This window comes from Diabrotica virgifera, chromosome 5 (assembly GCF_917563875.1).
Source record: "Diabrotica virgifera virgifera chromosome 5, PGI_DIABVI_V3a".
Lineage (NCBI taxonomy): Eukaryota > Metazoa > Arthropoda > Insecta > Coleoptera > Chrysomelidae > Diabrotica > Diabrotica virgifera.
In genome coordinates, this window is record NC_065447.1 from 71,341,616 (window position 1) to 71,363,355 (window position 21,740).

At 32.4% G+C, this 21,740-nt stretch overlaps 1 protein-coding gene across 1 annotated transcript in view; it reads left to right on the forward strand.

Annotated features, from left to right (window-relative positions):
• LOC114334111 (uncharacterized) overlaps window positions 1-12,031 on the forward strand; it is a 758,790-nt gene extending 746,759 nt beyond the window's left edge. The window contains exon 6 of the mRNA XM_050650127.1: window positions 11,554-12,031. Coding sequence (XP_050506084.1) covers window positions 11,554-11,636 — 83 coding nt within the window. The 3' untranslated portion in view covers window positions 11,637-12,031. The remainder of the gene's footprint in view (window positions 1-11,553) is intronic.
• The last annotated feature ends 9,709 nt before the right edge of the window (window positions 12,032-21,740 follow it).

Sequence of the window (21,740 nt, forward strand, 5' to 3'; positions counted from 1 at the left end):
AAAAACAATATAAAAACATAGGAATAATGATAACGGAGAAAAGTATTACTGTGCGTCAGATGAATCTTCGTCATCTGGAATCACATCAGCAGCATCAGTTGTCTTTAAATTTTTATAAAAGTCGTGAAATACTGGACTTATCAGAGGAAGAAGATCCAAAACATCCTTTTTCTTCTGCACTGATATAGCAAGAGTGCTTTTATACAAATTGCTGGGTACCAACCTAGCATTAGTTTGTCCTCTACGTAGTACACTTAGCGTCAGAAATTCCTCTTTTTCATCAAGTGATGTTTTATAAAGAATAATTCCCTTTTCTCGTGTATAAAGAAACCATTTCACATCAAACCAGTTGAAAGGAATTCCTCTTGTATCTTTTTTACGCATGAGACAGTTACTTTTCAGAAGATCTGAAAAGTTTAAGAAATCACCATGGTAAAGTTCTACAACATTGAATTTCTTCTTTTTTCCTGTAGTTCTCACAAGCTTATACCAGTCGTGCGGATGGCTTATTGGAACACTTAACCGTTTTTTTTTTGCTTTTCGATCAATCTATAATCAATATCACACTCCATGTGACTGTGTCCACTCACCATGAATTTATGGTCAATAACTTCTAAATTAGTGATATTTTGCATTGCTACTAAAAACATCACACCAACATGTGAATTTTTGTTCTGACCACCGCATGTATCCGAGTACAGGGTTACTTTGGAAACATGTGGTGGTAGTGATATTATTTCTTTAAAATACATGTAGCTATATTGTTACCTCCCCGGCCTTCTTCACCTTCGTGCCACATGTAGCATGCCACACTTCCTTCTCCATTCTCATGAATAGTTAAGTTCTATGTCCATAACCGTCTTTTGTAAAAGGCAATAGAGGAATTTACATATAGAGTTGGGAGACAAGTTTGCAAGTCAAAAGTGAAGCATCTAAAAGTACTATCACATTTTGCTTTTTCTGTGTCGTTGCTCTTCATAATATATGCATTGTCTGCAGCAGTGTGATGAATACTTATCTCATCTTTTATTTTAGTTTTATCATCTTCGCTTTCAGTAACTTTGAGTTTATTACTCAGCACATCACATTTATGGCACGTATCTACTTTAGGTTTTTTAAATGAAATGATCATTTTATGGAACTATCTTTCATAGATAGGTCTAGAGACAGGTGATTTATTTTCTTCACAGTATAATTTGTACATTATCTGAAGATTAAGATGGCATGGCAAATACAATCTACTACTTTCTCGTCGAGTATGAGATTCATGTAGGGGAAAAGAATTTATGTGTTACTTCACTGCATTAATTTTTTCTTGATTATGCTTGTTAGCAGAAGCATCACGACCACGCTGGTCATCAGTTATTCTCCCTGAAATATTTGAATCCCTATTTGCAAGAGCTAGTGTAATAAACTTATTTGTTTCGTCAAATGTGTTCATAAAATATTTTTTACAAACTTGAATTCTAGCGCCATTCACCTTTAAACTTTTTCTTTATCCGGATCCAAGGTCCTTTTCTAGTGGTTTTAGGTTGTTTGGAGTCTATAAGGCTAACAATATATGCAACACGTTTGTTACGATCAATCATATGGCACAGTGGTCCAGAAAATAAACCACGTACTACTCCATTTTTCTCAAATTACACCTACGTAAGAAGTTGGTGTTACTTATTCTCGCTGTCCCTATTAAGTGTTATCTTTAATTGGTAAAATTCCCACGGTTTAGTTATCAGCCAAACGCGAATAGTTATCAGTTCTTTCTTGAAAATCTCGTACAGAAAAGAGTAATAATTGCTTAGTAAGCTTAACACACGTATCTGACAGCGATCGTTTTAGTATAAGTCGACCGCCTTACTTAAATATTATTCAGTATCAATGGTCAAAACAGTACATGTCCGACATGTACTATTAGAGTCAAGAATAGTTCACAAACTCGAAGTGTATAAACAGTATACGTTGACATAAACTGTTTTTACCAAATTAAAAGTTCATTTAAGTAGTTGTACTAACAAGACCAATTAATTTTATTTAATTTATGTTAGCATATTGACTTGTTCTATTGATACCAGGGTAAAGATATAGTCCTTTATAGTCTTATTCTACAAAAATAATATTTTGACTATTTTTGACTTATACTCTTTTTACCGAGCACCCTAGACTTATAGATTCGTTAAATTTAATGCAGATATATTTCATGGTTTAAGTTATGACGTCATCGAATGTGAAAAGACGAGATGAAAGTTGAGTTTTGTTGAAACAAGGAAATACCCTACATAATAAAAGATAATAAGACTTGCGTGGAAAAACAAAGCTAAACAAACCAAAAAAAAACAGAATTTAAGAGTATTTTTATGTGATGTACTGTTGGTTGCCTAACAAGGCAAGCAGGCAACAGGTTGAAGGTAAACGGTAGAATATTGCGAGAAAACAGTATAATGCAAAAGGTGGCTATTTATTGTGTTAAATTGATTAGTATACTATTGAAATGAATAATTATGTCTGTTAAAAGTTGGAAAATAATTGTTGACAAAATTAAATAACTAAATATTACTGTTAGTGAGGTAGATATATGTGTGAAGGAAATGATTGTATATAATACCTATTGTGGAATGAATAAAAGTATGTAATAATATAATAAAATTAAACTGTGTGACACAAAGTCTAATTCATCTTTATATAGTTTTGGAAGGACTGAATGAATTGGAAGTAATGTATCTTGATAGGCTACCAACGTAGATTAGTGAATAAAGAAATTGGAATGAGAGCTACCAATATAAGTCAAATTGTGGGTTGGTGTCAGTATGTAATGAAGAATCTAAATTGAATAAGTATATGAAATAGAGAAGTATGAGATTGATTTCTATTGGTAATAGTGATTATTGGTGATAGAAATTAATAAGGATACTCTAAGGCAGCGGTGCTCAAAGGGTCGATCGCGATCGACCGGTCGATCGCCAAAGTTTTTGAAGTCGATCGCGATTTACAGAAAAAATACAAAAAATGGAAAAGACGGGGACTGCGCTGACTTACCACACGGGCATGATCGAAATATGGCCTTTCCTCACCCAAAAGTTGCGATAATGCCGATTCGGCATTGCATTTCTCTTAGTCAATCAATCACTACCAAGTTAACAGTATTGAAAGACGATATGAGTGCGGTAAAAAAAGTAAAACATATAATTTTAATAATGTGTGGGAAATAGAATTCCTGTTTACTATGGTAAAGATAAGTGTGTTTGTCTCGTTTTTCGGTCTTAAGTTGCTTTGCCCAAACTTGAAATAATAAAATTTGTGAATTCAAACGGAGCGCGAAGCTTGCAACGATGTCTTCTTAAAGCTCAATTGGAAGCTACCGACTCTGCGCAACATACTGATCTACTTATGCATGAGGAAATGAGGTAGTTGAGCCGTGGAATATTTTTAGATAGGTTCCAGGAGTTACTTCTCGAAATAATTTCTTTTCTAGAAGAACGAGAGGACGACCCTCATCTACTTCAAAACGAAAAATTGCTCAGTGATCTGGCTTTCGTATCAGATTTAGCACATCATTTGGAACTACAGGGTAAAAATAAAACAATTGTCGATATAATGAGCGCAGTACATTCGTTCGTCAACAAATTGAAATTATTGAGTAATCAAATGAACAGAAAGGATTTAAACAACTTTCTATGGTTGAAAAAATGGGTAACCGCACATTTAAATTATGTATATCACGAGGCGGAGCTGCAAGCAGTTCATAGTGAGTTGAGAGACGCTTCGCTGATTTTTAAAAACTGACAGATATTGTAACATTCATGTCAATCTATTTTCTTGTGAAGATGTGGAAAAAATTTCCACTGAAATATTCATTACTATTAATAAGGAGATCATTTCCGTCCAAAATGAGGTACTGAAAATAATTTCAGATATAAACCTTAAGTCCAGAGCGACCGATTCGAAATTTTGGCCTTTCATAACGTCTGACAAATATCCGTCGTTGAAGCAAGTAAGTCTGCAGCCCACAGCATTCTTTGGATCAACGTACTTGTGTGAGTCTGCATTTTCCCAAATGAAGGTAGTATCGTAAATCATAGTATCGTATTCGGCTAAATGACGAACATCTCTCATCAGGTTTGCGTTTGGCCCTCGGTAATTACGTATTACCATCATGAAAAACTTGCGGATGATATGCACTGTCCTGCATCGACATCCAAATAAAATTAAGATGAAAAACATAACTTCAATTACAACTCTCTCTAGTTACAACTTTTTATCAAATGTGCAATAAAGTTTTTTATTTTCAAAATTGTTTTTTTACTAGCAGTCGCATCACTTGACACTTGCAGTTTATGTGGTGGATCTCACGCAGTATAAATCTGAGCACCACTGCTCTAAGGCATTTAGCCCAATAAATGACTGTTTTGGAGTGTTATTTTCAGGGGCAACTCCGAATTGCATGAAAATTTGGATTTAGGTTCTACTTACCCTCCACTTCAAAGATGAATTTGTGCCGTTGGTTGCTTTTACTTGAGGGGTGACATTTACCCCTTCTCGGGGGTGAAAAACGCGTGTTTAAAATAAAGCCGGAAATGGATAAATTGACTTATTTTAAGCACCTTTTGCTCTATAAAGTTTTTTACGTAAGTCAATACTTTTCGAGTTATTCGCGATTTAAAATGTTGATTTTTCGACAAAAAAAACTACGTTTTCAGACAGTTTTTCCCAAGTAACTCAAAAAGTAAATATTTTATCGAAAAAAATATTTTTAGCAAAGGTGTAGCCTATAAAAAAACGAAAAATATGGTGTACCAGTAAAGTCTACAAATTGAGTAGAAGCAAAGTTGTAGCTCATGAAAAATTCGTTCTTATTCGTCTAATTCCAAATCGAATAATTCAACGAGAAATCACGGAAGAACTAAGTGTTTTTCGGGAAAGCCTTATCAAAATTTTTAAAGTATCGAAAAAAAGCTTATTATTTATTTTTTACAAAAGTTTACAGCATCAAAATTAAACGCGTTACACTGAAAAAAAAGTTGGCCCTTTTTTTTTGGTAAAAAAGATCGTGAAAACCTCCCTCTATTTAGCACTCTAAATGAAATTATCGTTTGGCTTAACCATCTTTTTTAACTGTATGTGTATTGTTTATGTGATCTGTAAGTTTGATTGGTTTGAAGTGATTATTTTTGAAAAAATTTGGTTTTATAATAAAAAAAAATTTCTAAAAATTTTTGAAAAAACTTCATTTTTTCAAAATAACTTAAAAATTATCAGTGATCAGAAAAATCTTAAGGAATAAAAAATGTAGGTTTTGGTATTATAAATATGCTAGTTTTATTTTGTTTCTCCCTAAGACAAAAATTGGTTAAGATATGGCTGTTCAAAATTTGCATACACTCGTGACTAGTGACCCATTCAAGCTTTCTCAATTATAACCCTTTCAAAAATAAACACTTTAAACCGGTGAGACTGACAGATCATATAAAAAATAGATAGGTAAGTAAATTGTTTGTGAAGGGGTAGCGATTAATTTCATTTGGGGAGCTAAACACGGCGAGATTTTCATGATTTTTTACAAAAAAAAAGAGCCAACTTTATTTTGAGTGTAACTCGCTTATTTTTATGGCCAAAACTTTTGTTAACAATTAAAACAAAGCTTTTTATAAACACTTTAAAAAACTTTAAATGGGGTTTTCCCGAATATTGCCTAATTTTTCGGCGATTTCACCTTGAAATATTCGATTTGGAATTAGACGAATAAGAACGTATTTTTAATGAGCTACAACTTCGTTTTTATTTGATTGATAGACTTTACTGATACACCATTTTTTTGGGTTTTTTATAAGCTACACTTTTGCTAGGAATGTTTTTTTCGATAAAATATTTACTTTTTGAGTTATTTGCGGAAAACCTTCTGAAAACGTAGTTTTTTTTGTCGAAAAATCAAAATTTTCAATTGCAAATAACTCGAAAAGTATTGATTTACGTAAAAAACTATAGAACAAAAATTGCTTAAATCAGTCAACTTATCCATTTCCGGTTTTATCTTGAACGGTTGTTTTTTCACCCCTGAAAAGGGGTGACTGTCACCCCCCAAGTAAAAGCAACCAACGGCACAATTTCAACTTTGAATTGGAGGGTAAGTAGAACCTAAATCCAAATTTTCATGCAATTCGGAGTTGCCCCTGAAAATTACACGGTATCGCCGAGTTTCCCGTTCATTTACTGGGCTAATTATAATATGACTTTCCATGAAGCACGAATTCGACTCAACAACCCACGTGCTTCGTGGAAAGTCATTTAGTGCCTTAGGGTATTCTTATTAATTTCAGCCATCGTCAGGATTTAGCATATAACATTTTAATGTAAGATTTTAGTCGACATTTTAAGGGTTTTAACCCATGTATTTTTGGTGGCTTACTATGTAGAGCTTGCAAAGAACACTGATGATGCTCTCTTTAGAGCGAGAACGTTCTGTTTTGTATTTGTAGCTCTTTTTTGGGGTTTTAAAATAAATATACCTTTTACGCAGAAGATGTTTCTTAAATTTTTATAATTAATGGTCTACAGCCAGCTACAAGAAATTTCTCCTTCTGGATTTTAATTCCATTAAATTCGTTTAAAATCGTATTTATCATGAAAAATAAAGTAAAACCACGTTTTTTCTTAACAGATTCACGAAAAAACTATTTCAATGAATTTAAACGTGACCCTTTTTAAACATAATAAAGAAACTATTATCTCTGGACGTAAGATTTAAAATATGACCGCACGTCCACAAATGCTCTTATACTTTGATTTATTATGCCAGCCCCGTTTCCGAAGATCGTCGATTTTAAGGAACATTCTATTATATTCTGCGTGACGTGGTTCTTGTTACTATGTACGATGTCGTTTGCCTTTGATTTATTTATAATACCTTTATTTTCCAGGAATTTTCCTTAGTCCTCAAAAGATGTTTCTCATTCTGCACAAGTTCATCATCATTCTAGTCCTTCGGCATAGATAGATAGATAGATAGATAGATAGATAGATAGATAGATAGATAGATAGATAGATAGATAGATAGATAGATAGATAGATAGATAGATAGATTATGTGAGCTCCCTGGCCATACAGCTTGGCCGCACTGCAACCTATAGAGATCTTTTGTTCATACTGTAATTTAGTTAAACTCTGTGTTGCCAATACTTCTGACGAAGTTGATCAGCTTCCTAGGTGACCTATTTACTATGTCAGAGGGTGCTAAACTGACCTCTTCTAGGAATTTTGGTCATTTGTAGAACAGTGATAAGAAATTGTGTTGTATATGTTCTGCCATTTCGTTTTTTGTTAATATCTCAGAAGGCAGTAAACAGTAAGAAGCTAGAGGAGGAAACAGGCTAGCGACCATTTTGATATCTTTCTTTACTCATTTTAAGGAGGAGGTTCTTTGTTAGTAAACGACAGCAATATGAGCCTCCTTGCTTATTTTTGTCCTGGTGTGTTAGGCCATGTAATCGTAGTCAACTGAGATCCTATGTCCGGTGTTCCTCTCTGGTGTGGCTTTTCTATAGCTTACAGAAGGGTTCTCGACCCTGGAAGGGGGTACTAGCCCCTTTTTTGGCGAGATTTCAGCTGCCTCATTTCCTGCAGTTCCCTTGTGACCTGGCACCCACATCAAAGTTACTTTGTTATATTCTGCCAGCTTCTTGAGGGATTCTTTACAGTCCCAAACTAACTTTGATTTACATCCGATCTTATTCTTAAATGACTTTATATTCTTTAAGGCTGCTTGACTTTCTGATAAAATACAGACTTTTGGCCCACATGTCTCGGTTGAGACATTCTTGAGTACTATTTGAGGCGTTTCTAAGAGATTTGGGTAGCCTAAAATTGGAACCAGTAATTCACACTCCTACGTCTTCATTCATCTGAGATCCATCCGTATACCATACGAGTTAAGTTTCTTCTAGTTTCGGTTTAACTTCTTCACCCATTTGGTGGTTTTTCAGAACCACCTCAAGGGGTTTCTCGAAGTCGAATTTGACGGGCATGTCATCTGTCTTTAGGATCCAATGTAATTTCTAATAAACTTTAGGTGACCAACTAGATCTTCAGGATTCATTGTCTGTGTCTGTCGCAGTTTTAAATTGGTGGTTACTGCCTCCCACCTTACACAGAAGTACAAGAGAGGAAGTTTCAGCATCGCATCTAGAGCTGCAGTGGGGCATGTTCACATTGCCCCTGTGATTTCCAAACAAGCTAGCCGCTACACATTTTGCACCTTAGTATTAGCTATTGTTGTTTTTCCCACCCTACGAGTGATGCGTAGGTTACCATGGGTCTAATAATCGTTTTATATGACCAGGTCATTCCCGAATATAGGCCCTAACTCTTTCCAAATGTCTTGCGGTAGGTATAACTTGCCACCAAGGCTCTCGATAAGATTTTATCAATATGAATGTTCCAGGTGAGTTTCTAATCTAGGGTTATTTTTCTCCTTTGGAATAGTCTAATGTGTTGCCATTTATAATTGGACACGTAAATTAAGGCGCTCAGAGCAACAGTGGCCTAACCCACAGATTGATCATTTTTAGATTAATATATCAATAAAAGCAGCAACATTAAGTCTTCCGAATACCAAGGGTCTCCACAACCTACTATATTTGGCTCAATGGCGCTACATAATTTGTAGCCTAATCCCATATAGGGCAGTCAATGAGGGTATTTGCTCCGAATTCCATCCTACTACATCGACTTACTTGATATTTTCACAGTAAGTAGGGATTAGCTCAAGAAACAAGTCTACCCTATGCCGATGTGTGCTTTAATTTTGGGGGTGGTTCCAATCCCTTCTCGGGGGTGAAAAATGTTTTGGTTAAAATAGCCACGGAAGAGGCATGGGAAACTAATTTTAGGCAAAAACTGTTCCATAATTATTTTTTGAAAACTCAATACTTTTTGAGTTATTCGTGGTTGAAAATTAGCCATTTTCATTTAAAAATGACACCTTTTCGGACGGACTTTTGCAAATACCTTAAAAACTATGCATCTAACAAAAAAACTATATAAAATATTTCTGTAGGTTATAAACAAACAAAGAGATTCTTTCCTTCATAAATCTTCTAGTTAAAATAGAAAGAGAAATATGGTAGATAAGAAGAATTTGTTTTTTTTGCTGCATGCTCAAATCGGTGTATTCAACTTGAAATAACAGAGAAACTGTAGATTTTAGGTGTATAATGATACTAATAACTTTTGTAGTGCTTGAAAAGGCCTTTAAAATTAGCAATACTAAATGTCGATTACATTCAAACTAAGCGAGATATTCTCCAAAAAATTTGATGACTAATGTATTTTAAGAAGAAATGAGAAGAATATTTAACCTCTCATCCATCAGAATTTAAATACATCGTTTTCCTTCTACAATACTTTTTTATATAGTGTTATTTCTATGTTCAAAAGTTGGAGTGGATTAAAATGAATGGTTTTTGAAGAAAATAAGATCAAATTATAGAGCGCATCTTTAAATTTTCTTAAAAATCTTCTTTTCCACCATGTAACTCGAAAAATATAAGAGATACGAAAAAAAGATACAAAACAAAAATGTAGGGCTTTTCCAGATAAAAATTTATTTTTTTCATTACTGTATCTATTATCATTTTCAAGTTACATGGAGAAAAAGGAAGAGTTTTAAGAAAATTTAAAAAGGCGCTCTATAATTTGATCTTTTCTTTCAATATCCATTTATTTTAAACCCATAAAACTTTTTGAAAATAGAAATAACACTATATTAAAATGTATTGTGGAAGAAAAACGATGCATTTACATTTTGGTGGATGGGGGATAAAATCACTTCTCATTTTTTCTTAAATTACATTAGTTATTAATTTTGCCTTCAGCATATCTCGCTTAGTTTTAATGTAATGGACCTTTGATATAGCTCATTTTAAAGGTCTTTTAAAGCACTACAAAAAGTATTGGTAGCATTATACACCTAAAATCGACCGCTTCTCTGTTATTTCAAGTTTAATACACCAATTTGAGAATGTACCAAAAACAAGCTAATTTCACCTACCATATCTCTTTTTGTGTTATAACTAGAAGATTGATGAAGGCAAGTGTCTCTTTGTTTTTTATAACCTATAAATATGTATAATATAATTTTTTTAGTTAGATGCATAGTTTTTAAAATATTCGCAAAAAACCATTCGAAAAGGTGTTATGTTTCAATGAAGATGGCCAGTTTTCAACCACGAATATCTCGAAAAGTATTGAGTTTTAAAAAAAATATATAGAACAGTTTTTGCTTAGAATTAGGTTCTCTAGGAAATTCGTGGTAATTTTAACCAAAAAATGTTCCACCTTAGGAAGGGGTGGGAACCACCCCAAGATAAAAGCACACATCGGCATAAGGTAGATATTGAATAAGGAGATAAGTAGAGGCTAGGCCCAAAATTTTATTAAAATCCATGCAGTAGGATAGAATTCGGAGGTAATACTCTATTCTTGCTCCCATTGACTGGCGTAATAAGCATAATATAATGGAAATACGAATGCAAAGATTGCATTTATCTCAAAACTTGTTTTTGGGGTTAGGCTACTATTGCTCTGTGCGCCTCAATCATATTTACGTCTCCTTCTGAATGGTATCAGAGTCGTTTTGCTGGGGTTGAGATTTAAGCCTTCGAGCAACAAATTTTAATTTCGTTAAGAGCAGTTTGACTGGATATAGCCTGGTCATTATTGCCCCTAATTGTAACCTCTAGGTCATCCCTCAACCTGTAACCTTGGTCTGTAAAACCAGAATCATGCAACTTAGTAAATTTAGGAGGTCATCCACGACCAGATACCACAGCAAGGGCGATAGTACTCGCTCTTGAGAGCACCCTTTTACTGCTGCCACAGTAAAAGATTCTCCCCTAATACTAGCAGCCATATCCACCACATTTTATTTCCATGATTATATTATCCGAGTTCAGAGCACTAAATAAATCGTTAATTTGAAGAAAATGTATAACATCTTGGAAACCAAGTATTTGTGGACATATAGGTGTATATAGCAAACTGTCATTATTTTTCTTTGCATAATTACATTTTCAAGTTTGTCGTATTTGTATACTAACACCCTGTATAGGATGTTGTATTTAAAATAAAAAAGTTGGTATCGATTACATCTGTTATACACTTAAAAACACTTTAATTGAAAAATACAAAACTAAAAAGTGAGTCCGCGTCAAACACGCCCCATTTATTTATAGTCGAATCGAATCAGTTTATTAAATTTTCTCATTCCACTAAATTCGTTTAAATCGAATTCATCATGAAAAATAACAGATTCACGAAAAAACTATTTCTATGAATTTACACGTGACCCTTTTTAAACATAATAAAGAAACTATTATCTCTGGACGTAAGATTTAAAATATGGCCGCACGTCCACAAATGCTCTTATACTTTGATTTATTATGCCAGGCCCGTTTCCGAAGATCGTCGATTTTAAGGAACATTCTATTATATTCTGCGTGACGTGGTTCTTGTTACTATGTACGATGTCGTTTGCCTTTGATTTATTTATAATCCCTTTTTTTTCAGGAATTTCCGTTAGTCCTCAAAAGCTGTTCGTCATTCTGCACACGTTCATCATCCTTCTGCTCCTTCGGCATACACCAGGTTAGAAAATGTTTCTATTTCCTGATTTGGAGCTGCGCCAGAGATTTGTGTTTAAAACTTTTTAATGTTCGGTAAGAGATATTTCGCCAATTTTATTTGAAAAATCACAATAGTGGATTGGATTAGTGTAACAAAAGACTATAACGTACAAGTATTTGTCAAATATTTGTGATAAATGTGAGAATATAAGTCCGAATATGCAATAAAACAGAGACATTGGACTTAAATGTGGATGTTACTTGGATTGTGTGTAGTTTTGTAGCGATTCTTAAATTTAAAAGCAGGTCAACGATGTCGTTGTGCCAAATTATATTATTTATGTTTGTAAACTAGAGTTTTATGATGAAAAATGTCTGTTTTTAGTTTTGCTAATAAATTCTAAAAGGGTCGTTTCCTATTGGCCACGAGTTTTATTATATTTTTTATCATCCTACTATTAATTTCAGTATACTTGTTGGTAAGTAAAGTTTAACATATTAAAACCATGTTGTGTGTATCGTAAAAATCTTTATTTATGTCTTTGGGATTAAATATGTGGAAATGGTCCCAAAAATATTGCAACCCTTATACTACTAGCATTTTTTATATACGTAGATTCCTTAAAGGGTACTCCTGTACCTACATAAGCCTTCAATTATTGTATTCTTTTAAAGACCCGTGTTGAGCTGCCTCCCCCCACTTGCAAAAATTAAAAAATAAATAACCCTGATTTATGAGCTATTTATAAGCTTTCATATTCCGCAAACTAAAAATTTTGAGCTCGTTCCACTGAGCAGGAATTTAATACTTTATTGGGGGGGCTGAGTAAGCCCCCCCACTACTTAAAAATAGGAATATTGAATCGGTTTTTGCGGCAGAATTACGAGCTATTTATGTGCTCTTGAAATTATATAGTTTTGATTTTTGAGCTCATCCCCTTCACCCCCAAACAACCCTTAGTTGATTTAACTTAAGAGAAAAATGCTGAGAAAACTTAAAACACATCGTATTGCGGATATAATTCCTATAGCTTATATACTCTAAGAATAAACTATTAAATCACGTGCATTTCGATTATTGAGCTACAACCCCTTCGCAAGAAAACCACCCGATCTTCCCGGCTTAAGAGAAAGTTGTACTTAAAATGCAATAAATTAATTATTTGGCGGCTACATATCATTTAATAAATTATAAGCTCCCAAATTACGCGCATTTAGATCAGTAAATTGCAATTTATTTTGTATAGTGCAGTCACTGAAGGTAAAAATCAACGATTACCTTGGATTTCCGTGAACCTTCATCGATTTTCACGAAAATTGGTCAGTGGTTAGAGAATACCTTAAGAAACAAAGGTGACATGGTACCACCTTGCGCCTTTACCCTGAGGGTGGATACCGCCCCTTCTCGGGGGTGAAAATTATTTTATAAAAAATAACTGCAGAAATCAATAAAAGAACAAATTAAAAGCAAAATTTATTATATAAAGTTATTAAAATAAGTCAATACTTTTTAAGTTATTAAAGCTCAAAGATTTTAATTATTTGTGAAAAAATGCATGTTTTGAAGCGGTTTTTCGTAAATCGCTGAAAAACTGTAAATTTTTACAAAACAGTTAATAGTAGTTTAACTCGTATAGCTTATATTCTAAGAATAAACTCTTAAATCACGTGCCTTTCGATTATAAAGCTACAACCCCTTCGCAAGAAAACTTTCCCATATTCCCGGCTTAAGAGAGAGGTGTACTTAAAATAATTTAAATTAATTATTTGGCGACCACATATCGTTTAATAATTTATGAGCTCGCAAAATATACGCATCTCAATTATTGAATTGCCAGTTTCTTTCTATAGTGCAGTCACTGAAGGTAAAAATCAACTATGACCTTCGATTTCGGTAAATCTCCATTCATTTTCACGAATTGACAGTAACAACTTGCGGTTTTAGCCTGGGGTATATGTCACCCCTTCTCGGGGGTGAAAATTACTTTATTAAAAATAACCCCACAAATAGAGAGGGACAAATTCTAAGCAAAATTTGTTACTTTTTGAGTTACTAAAGATCAAATATTTTAATTTTGTTAAAGAAAATGCATGCTTTAAAGCAGATTTTCATAAATAACTGAAAAACTGTAAGTTTTTACAAAAAAGTTGTCATCACTAAAATTGAAGCTAATAAAAAATATAATAAATTGAAACACCTTTTAATGTTAATTTAAAGTAAGTTATTAGTAATTAAATGTATATTTTTTTCAACGACTCTTCAAATCTAAGGATTTGAGCTTTAATAACCGGAAAGAGATGCATTTTATAACACTTAGGTATTAAATACTTGTCAAAGTACTTAGAAATACCTATCAAAAATGAGCTCCAGAAAAAGTTGATAGCATCAAAATTTATACTTATAAAGTATACAGCTATAAAACTGTATTACATTTAATCTTTCGAATACTTTATTTTTTTAGATCATATTTAAAATAATAACTCCAACAATACTCGTTTGACCTAAAAATGATAGATAACGAAATTTGGGTTTTTTTATTAGCAAAGATTTTACTTGTCTTTTGATTTATGTATGAATCAAAATAACGAAGATAGAAACGTTTAAGCCTAAATTTTACTACGAGAACAATGTAACTGGAGCCCTTTAACCTATTATCCTAAAAAATAAAGTATTTGAAAGATAAAGCCGGTACTTTATGTCTCGGTTGACAGCCGGTTAGTTAACCGGAGTTTAATCGGGACCTCTTTGGGGTCTCTTGCGTTGTAATAAATGCAATTACAAGTATTATTATGATTATAAATAAAAATAATAATAATACTTATAATTGCATTTATTACAACGCAAGAGACTTTAAAGAGGTCACGATTAAACCCCGGTGAACTAACCGGCGGTTAATCGAGACATAGAGGATCGGGCCTAAATGTAATACAGTTTTATAGCTCTTGAAATTACCTTTCAAATAGTTGGATGTGCCTGATATCATAAAAATTAACAGAGTGATTAAAAAAAATTCATTTTTTGTAAAAATTTTTGGAGTATACATTTTGATGCTATCAACTTTTTCTGGAGCTCATTTGATAGGTATTTCTAAGTACTTTGACAAGTATTTAGTAAGTGTTATAAAATGCATCTCTTTCCCGTTATTTAAGCTTGAATCCTCAGATTTGAATAGTCGCAGAAAAAACTATACATTTAATTACCTATAACTTACTTTAAATTTACATTAAAGGGCTTTTCAAGTCAGCAGTTTATTATATTTTTTATTAGCTTCAACTTAAGTCATGAAAACTTTTTTGTAAAAACTTACAGTTTTTAAGTTATTTATGAAAAATCGCTTTAAAGCATTTATTTTCTTTCACAAAAATTAAAATATTTGATCTTTAATAACTCAAAAAGTATTGATTTATTTTAATAACATTATATAACAAATTTTGCTTAGAATTTGTCCGTCTCTTGATTTGTGGGGTTATTTTATTAAAGTAATTTTCACCCCTGAGAAGGGATGACATATACCCCTGGCTAAGTTGTTATTGTTAATTTTGTTTCTTGAGGTATCCTCTATCCGCTCACCAATTTTCGTGAAAATGAATGGAGATTTACCGAAATCGAAGGTCATAGTTTAATTTTTACCTTCAGTGACTGCACTATAGAAAGAAAATGGCAATTCAATAATTGAGATGCGTATATTTTGCGAGCTCATAAATTATTAAACAATATGTAGTCGCCAAATAATTAATTTAAATTATTTTAAGTACAACTCTCTCTTAGGCCGGGAATATGGGATGGTTTTCTTGCGAAGGGGTTGTAGCTCAATAATCGAAAGGCGCGTGATTTAAGAGTTTATTCTTAGAATATAAGCTATACGAATTAAACTACTATTAACTTTTTTGTAAAAACTTACAGTTTTTCAGTGATTTACGATAAACCGCTTCAAAACATGCATTTTTTTCACGAATAATTAAAATCTTTGATCTTTAATAACTTAAAAAGTATTGACTTTTTTATAATAAATTTTGCTTATAATTTGTTCTTTTATAGATTTGTGCAGTTATTTTTTATAAAATAATTTTCACCCCCGAGAAGGGGTGGTATCCACCCTCAGGGTACAGGCTCAAGGTGGTACCATGTTACCTTTGTTTCTTGAGGTATCCTTTAACCACTGACCAATTTTCGTAAAAATCGATGAAGGTTCACCGAAATTGAAGTTAATCGTTGATTTTTACCTTCAGTGACTGCACTAAACAAAATAAATTGCAATTTACTGATCTAAATGCGCGTAATTTGGGAGCTTATAGATTATTAAATGATATGTAGTCGCCAAATAATTAATTTAATGCATTTTAAGTACAACTTTCCCTTAAGTCGGGAAGATAGGGTGGTTTTCTTGCGAAGGGGTTGTAGCTCAATAATCTAAATGCCCGTGATTTAATAGTTTTTTCTTAGAGTATATATGCTATAGGAATTATATCCGCAATACGATGTATTTTAAGTTTTCTCAGCATTTTTCTCTTAAGTGAAATCAACTAAGGGTTGTTTGGGGGTGAAGAGGATGAGCTCAAAAATCGAAACTATATAATTTCAAGAGCTCATAAATAGCTCGTAATTCTGCCACAAAAACCGATTCAATATTCCCATTTTTAAGTAGTGGGGGGGCTGACTCAGCCCCCCACTAAAGTATTAAATTCCTGCTCAGTGGAACGAGCTCAAAATTTTTAGTTTGCCGAATATGAAAGCTCATAAATCAGGGCTATTTGTTTTTTAATTTTTGCAAGTGGGGGGGGGGACCAGCTCAACACGGGTCTTTTAAAGGTTATTTTATGATTGAGTGTGTCGCATCCCTAACATATAAGAGGCAAATGGCCTTGGATTCGCCCAACAATACCGCTGAAAGTCGGAGCAGAATAATTAGAGCACACAATTCAATATGAAGAAGCCAGTGAAGATAAAGACAATTATGATGAAACAAGAGGAACAGCGGATAAAGGAGAGAATTCAACGTAGACTGGTAAAGATGAAACTATTTGTCAAAATGCTTCTTTCCATGATAACATAAGCCTTCCAGCGGAATATTTTACGTCAAACTGCTGGTGCAGCGGATTTCAGCAAAACATTTACGATAAAATAAATGTCAACCTGAAATGTGCGATATATTTTTTAACCGCATCAAACGCTAGGGTTATTAGCGGGGTAGTTTATTAATTATTTTGGAAACACTTTTTTAAAATCGTACCTATTCACATTTACATAGCAGTTTTGCAGTTAACACGTTGACGGACAAAACGTTTATAGACATCTAATTTCGATTAATGCAATGTGACACAACGTCTACAGACGTTGCATTTTTCCCTATTCTACTTTTCAAATACATAAATATTGTGTCAAAACACTTGCTTATACATTTGACGCACTGTCCGTTAAAGTGTTAAAATGCATCGTCGCTGTGAAATCAAACCCGCATAAATGTAAAAAATCGGTTTTTGAGATATTGGTATCACAATATTTCTCTTGTTTTTGTCTATTTTTATATCAAACTCCTCAGGCTTCTCGAAAATGTACTAAGAGGCAAAAAGTTTTAAAAACAATGTGTTTACCTACTGGTACCACAATAACAATTTAATTAGGACGTACACAAAAGTTTGGGGGGTTTAAGGGAACAAAACCCCCACAAAATTTATATTGGGTGCAAAAATTTCACTATAATATTTTTTTAAAGCTGTTCCTGTCATAAGGTTGCCACACGTCCATTTTCAATACAAAAATCTATAATAATTTTCGATATATTGGCAAAAATCGAATTTTATTTTGTAACTGTAAAGGACTGTTACTTTTTTTGTGCACATTTGTACTAAGGTAAGTTAGGTTGAGTCGAACTATTTTTAGTCCAGAATGTGTGATTTAATTTTGTGATTATTTTTGTTACACCCTGTATATTTTTTAAACTATCAGAAAGTCAAAATTTCAACGAACAAAAAGTTTACGGACTTTTTTTTAAGAGAAGATAATTTGACGTGAGAATTGGGAAAAAAGAGAATTGGAACAAAAATTATGTAAATAAAGCAACATTATGTAAAGACAGTAGAAATGTGGCTGTACCTACGCATACTGGGAATGCCTGCTTTGGACAAAGACACAGTGATCAATACAGAGGTATTAAGACGAATGGATAAACAGATGAAATGGTGAATAACAGAAAATACAGAATCATATCTCATGATGATCAGAAAACTTCGGTAGGTAAAGACACATAAAAGAAGCAGAATCTGCGTCGTCAACACAAGAAAAACTCGTAACTCCATTTTCCTTTATTTTTCAGGAGAGCCTAAAAACAGTAACATGTAACATTAGGAGAACATGTAACTCCAACATGGGTTCATAAAATAAAATATGGAAAACCATGTAACTCAAGCGATAGTTTAATGCAACAAAAATCCCTTTATTTTTAAATCGTACTAATAACATTTATTACACAAATGAACTTACCTTATCGTACTTCCTTAAAGATGTAAAATTAGAACTTAAAAACCTCTATTTCACTCCAAAAAAACAAATCAAATCAACGGCAATAATCACTTAACTGACTTAACAGAAAATGCGCGGGAGTTGCGTATTTTACTAACATAATTTTTTGACAAGGGAGATACCTGCTTTTCTAGTATACATTTTAAAATTAGAAATCTACATTTAAATGACGTATTATTTGTCGGATGGCTAGAATAGGCGATTGGTTAATGGATGGCAGTAAAATCTCATTTTAAGTGAAAATTGGAGTTACGCGGTTTTCTTGTGTCGACGACGAGATATTCTGCTCAAAATAAAAATTTCCAATATTATTTTGTTTCCAGTTTTTCATAATTAAATTGTGCAGAAAATAAATATTTTGGCTTGAAAGACAAAATCTTTTTCCAGTGATCCGGTTTTATGAAGAATTTCGTAAAAAATCCATAAAAGCTTTATCTCTGTCAATCAGATTGTTTGATTTAATATTGGTAAATAACTTGAAACCCATTTCGAGAATATCGCTTTTTTCCGGATGACCGATAATAAGTGAAAAACTCTGTTAATTAATTGGCATTTCCCTCAGGAAAAAGTGGAAACAATTAACAAAATGCGTTGAAGAATTCCCTTATACTGTTAGTCGACGTGGGATTAGTCGTTAAGTACTACAATGGAGAGTTCTTCTGGGTCATTTTAGAAATTGAAACTCTGGAATATTCTTTGTTCCATATCAAGAATGGACATCTACGGGTCTTAGAAAGGGAACAATTGTTTCAAGCTATGCATGGAACAAATAATATTTATCTAGACACTGAAAGAGTACAATGGAGGCAACGAATTTCACCATGTAATATACAGAGAATAACAAAAATATAGGTAGATTAAATAACATATTCTGGGACCAAAAATACCTAACCTATCCTAACCTAAGAACCTAACTTAACTTAGTTCAAATGTGCACATGAAAGCAGTTACGGCCCTTTGAAGTTACAAAATGAAAATCAATTTTTTTTCAATATATCGAAAACTATTAGAGATTTTTTCTTGGAAATGATATGTGGCATTCTTGTGACAGAAACAGCTTAAACAAATGATTCCCTTAAACCCCCAAACTTTTGTATATGTTCCAATTAAATTATTATTTTAGTGCCATATGTTAAACAAAATGTTTTTAAAACTTTTTTTGCGCCTTTAATGTTTTTCTAGTTTTATTTTCACTAGATAAGCTAGTGTTTATCGAGATGCGGCTTCTTTTTTAATAAGTTTACATAAAAATTTTATGGGTGTTTTGTTCCTATAAACCCCCCAAATGTTTGTGTACGTTCCAATTAAATTAATATTGTGAGACCCATTAGTTAAAACAGTGTTTTTAAAATTTTGTTGCTTATTAGTATTTTTTCGATAAGCTACCTTTTCTCGAGATGTGGCTTCTTTTTTAATATTTTTCAAAATATGTCTAAAAATGTTAATTATAAATACATTTTCAGATTATTAACTAACAGGTCTCTATAACCGTACTTAACCATATACAAATATTATGTCGTGGATTCGAAAAATATTCACAATATCTCGATAAACACTGGCTTCTTTAAAAAGTACTAAGAGGCAAAAAAGTTTTACAAACAGTGTGTTTAACTAATGTTACACCAATCAGAATTTAATTAGAACGTACACAAAAGTTTGGGGGGTTTAAGGTAACACAACCCCCATAAAATATTTATGTGGTGCACAAATTTCACTATAATTTTTTTTAAGGTGTTCCAACCATAAGATTGCCACAAATATTCTATAATAGTTTTCGATATATCGATGGCTTAGCGTGAAAACCTCGTATCTCATTAAATTAAAATTTTACAGGAGAAGCAAAAAACTGATTTTCTGCATAATATCATCTAAAAACAAAAATTACTGTTACGTATTTTAATTTGAGCACATTGAGACAAATATCTGATCTTGGCCCAGAGCTGAAAGTGTTAAATGTTGTTATTAAATTGAAAATAAAAATATTAACTATGAAAAACACGTAAATATCCTTGCAGTACATAGAGCATTTGCCCAAGTAACTATGATAACCTCGTATATCTTGATGTACATGTTTTTGATCTAAAATGAGGTTGTGTTTATGATTATTTACGAGGTTTTCATTTTTCATAGCTTATTGCTAGAGACTGGAAAATATGCACTAAAAAATGTCTAAAATATGCATGCAATATGCATTTTAAAACAAGCTGAATATGCACAATTAACATGCAAATATGCATTTATATATGCACTTATTTTTATATGAATAATTTTATGGTTTACGTTAAATACATAAATAAATAAAAAATAATAAAAATAAATAAATAGGTTTGAATTTAAACCAAATTGTATTATTATTTCTTAATATATTTTTTTAACTTCAGGTTTTGTGACAAATAAAACGGCAAAATATTTTATTTTGACCACAAGATAAATAAGAGTACAATAAAATAAATGTACATATTTTTATTGTTACAATATTGATTCATATTTTCTAAACTAATATTATAAAAAGAGTACAATAAAACAAATTTACATATTTTTATTGTTACAATAAATAATCATATATTGATTCATATTTTCTAAACTAATATTATGTCTTCTATCTGTTAATATTTGTTTATAGGCAGAAAAAGATCTCTCAACGTCACAAGATGTAATTGGGGCATATTTAAACTTTGCTATTAGAGACGGATCCATATTAATATTTTCATCGAAGTTTCCAAAATTGATTATATTATTTATTGAACGCAATAAAGTGAAACCCTCATTTTTGTTTAAAACGTCATCAAGTTTATCTTTAATTTTTACTCCAATTTCCCCATTCAGATTTGTTATTTTCTGTTTAACCGAATCAACAATAGACATACTATTGTGAAGACATAAATTTTGAGCCTCTAATTTTGTAATTGAACTTTCAATGATATCGAAATTCGATTTTATATACAACAATTGATTTTTAATAGACTTTTCTTTAAAAATATTTTGACAGTTATCAATAGCGGTACAAGTCGGATCAAAACTTGAAATAACGCTTTTGATGTCGTCGTAGTGTTCAGATAAAAATATAGCACTTTTAAGCCAAGTTCCCCATCTGGTTAATACTGGTTCTGGTGGTAAAGGAATATCGGGAAGCATCTCCCTATATACCTGTACACGTAGTGGTGCTTTCAGAAATACTTTTTTTACATTATTTATTAAGGTGTTTACATTGGGAAATTCAATTCTAACTTTCTCTGCAACTCTGTTTAGGCCGTGCGCCAAACATGTACAGTGAATTAAATTAGGGAAAAAGATTTTAAGATTGGATGCAGCTTTCATCATATATGAGGCGGCATCACTAAGCATTAATAATATTTTTTCAAATGGTACTTGATCAGGTAAAAAAAAATTTGTTAGGGATTCGTTAACAAATCTAGCTATTGTAGCATAGTTTGTTTTTTCCAAACATTTTACACTAATTAAGTATGAGTTTTTAAAATCGCCAGAGTCGTTAAGAACTCCAACAATTAGATTCGCAATTTGTCGACCCTTTGTATCCGTTGTTTCGTCGACGGAAATCCAAAGATAATCGGCTTTTAACTGATTTTTAATACTCGTCATCACATCTTTGT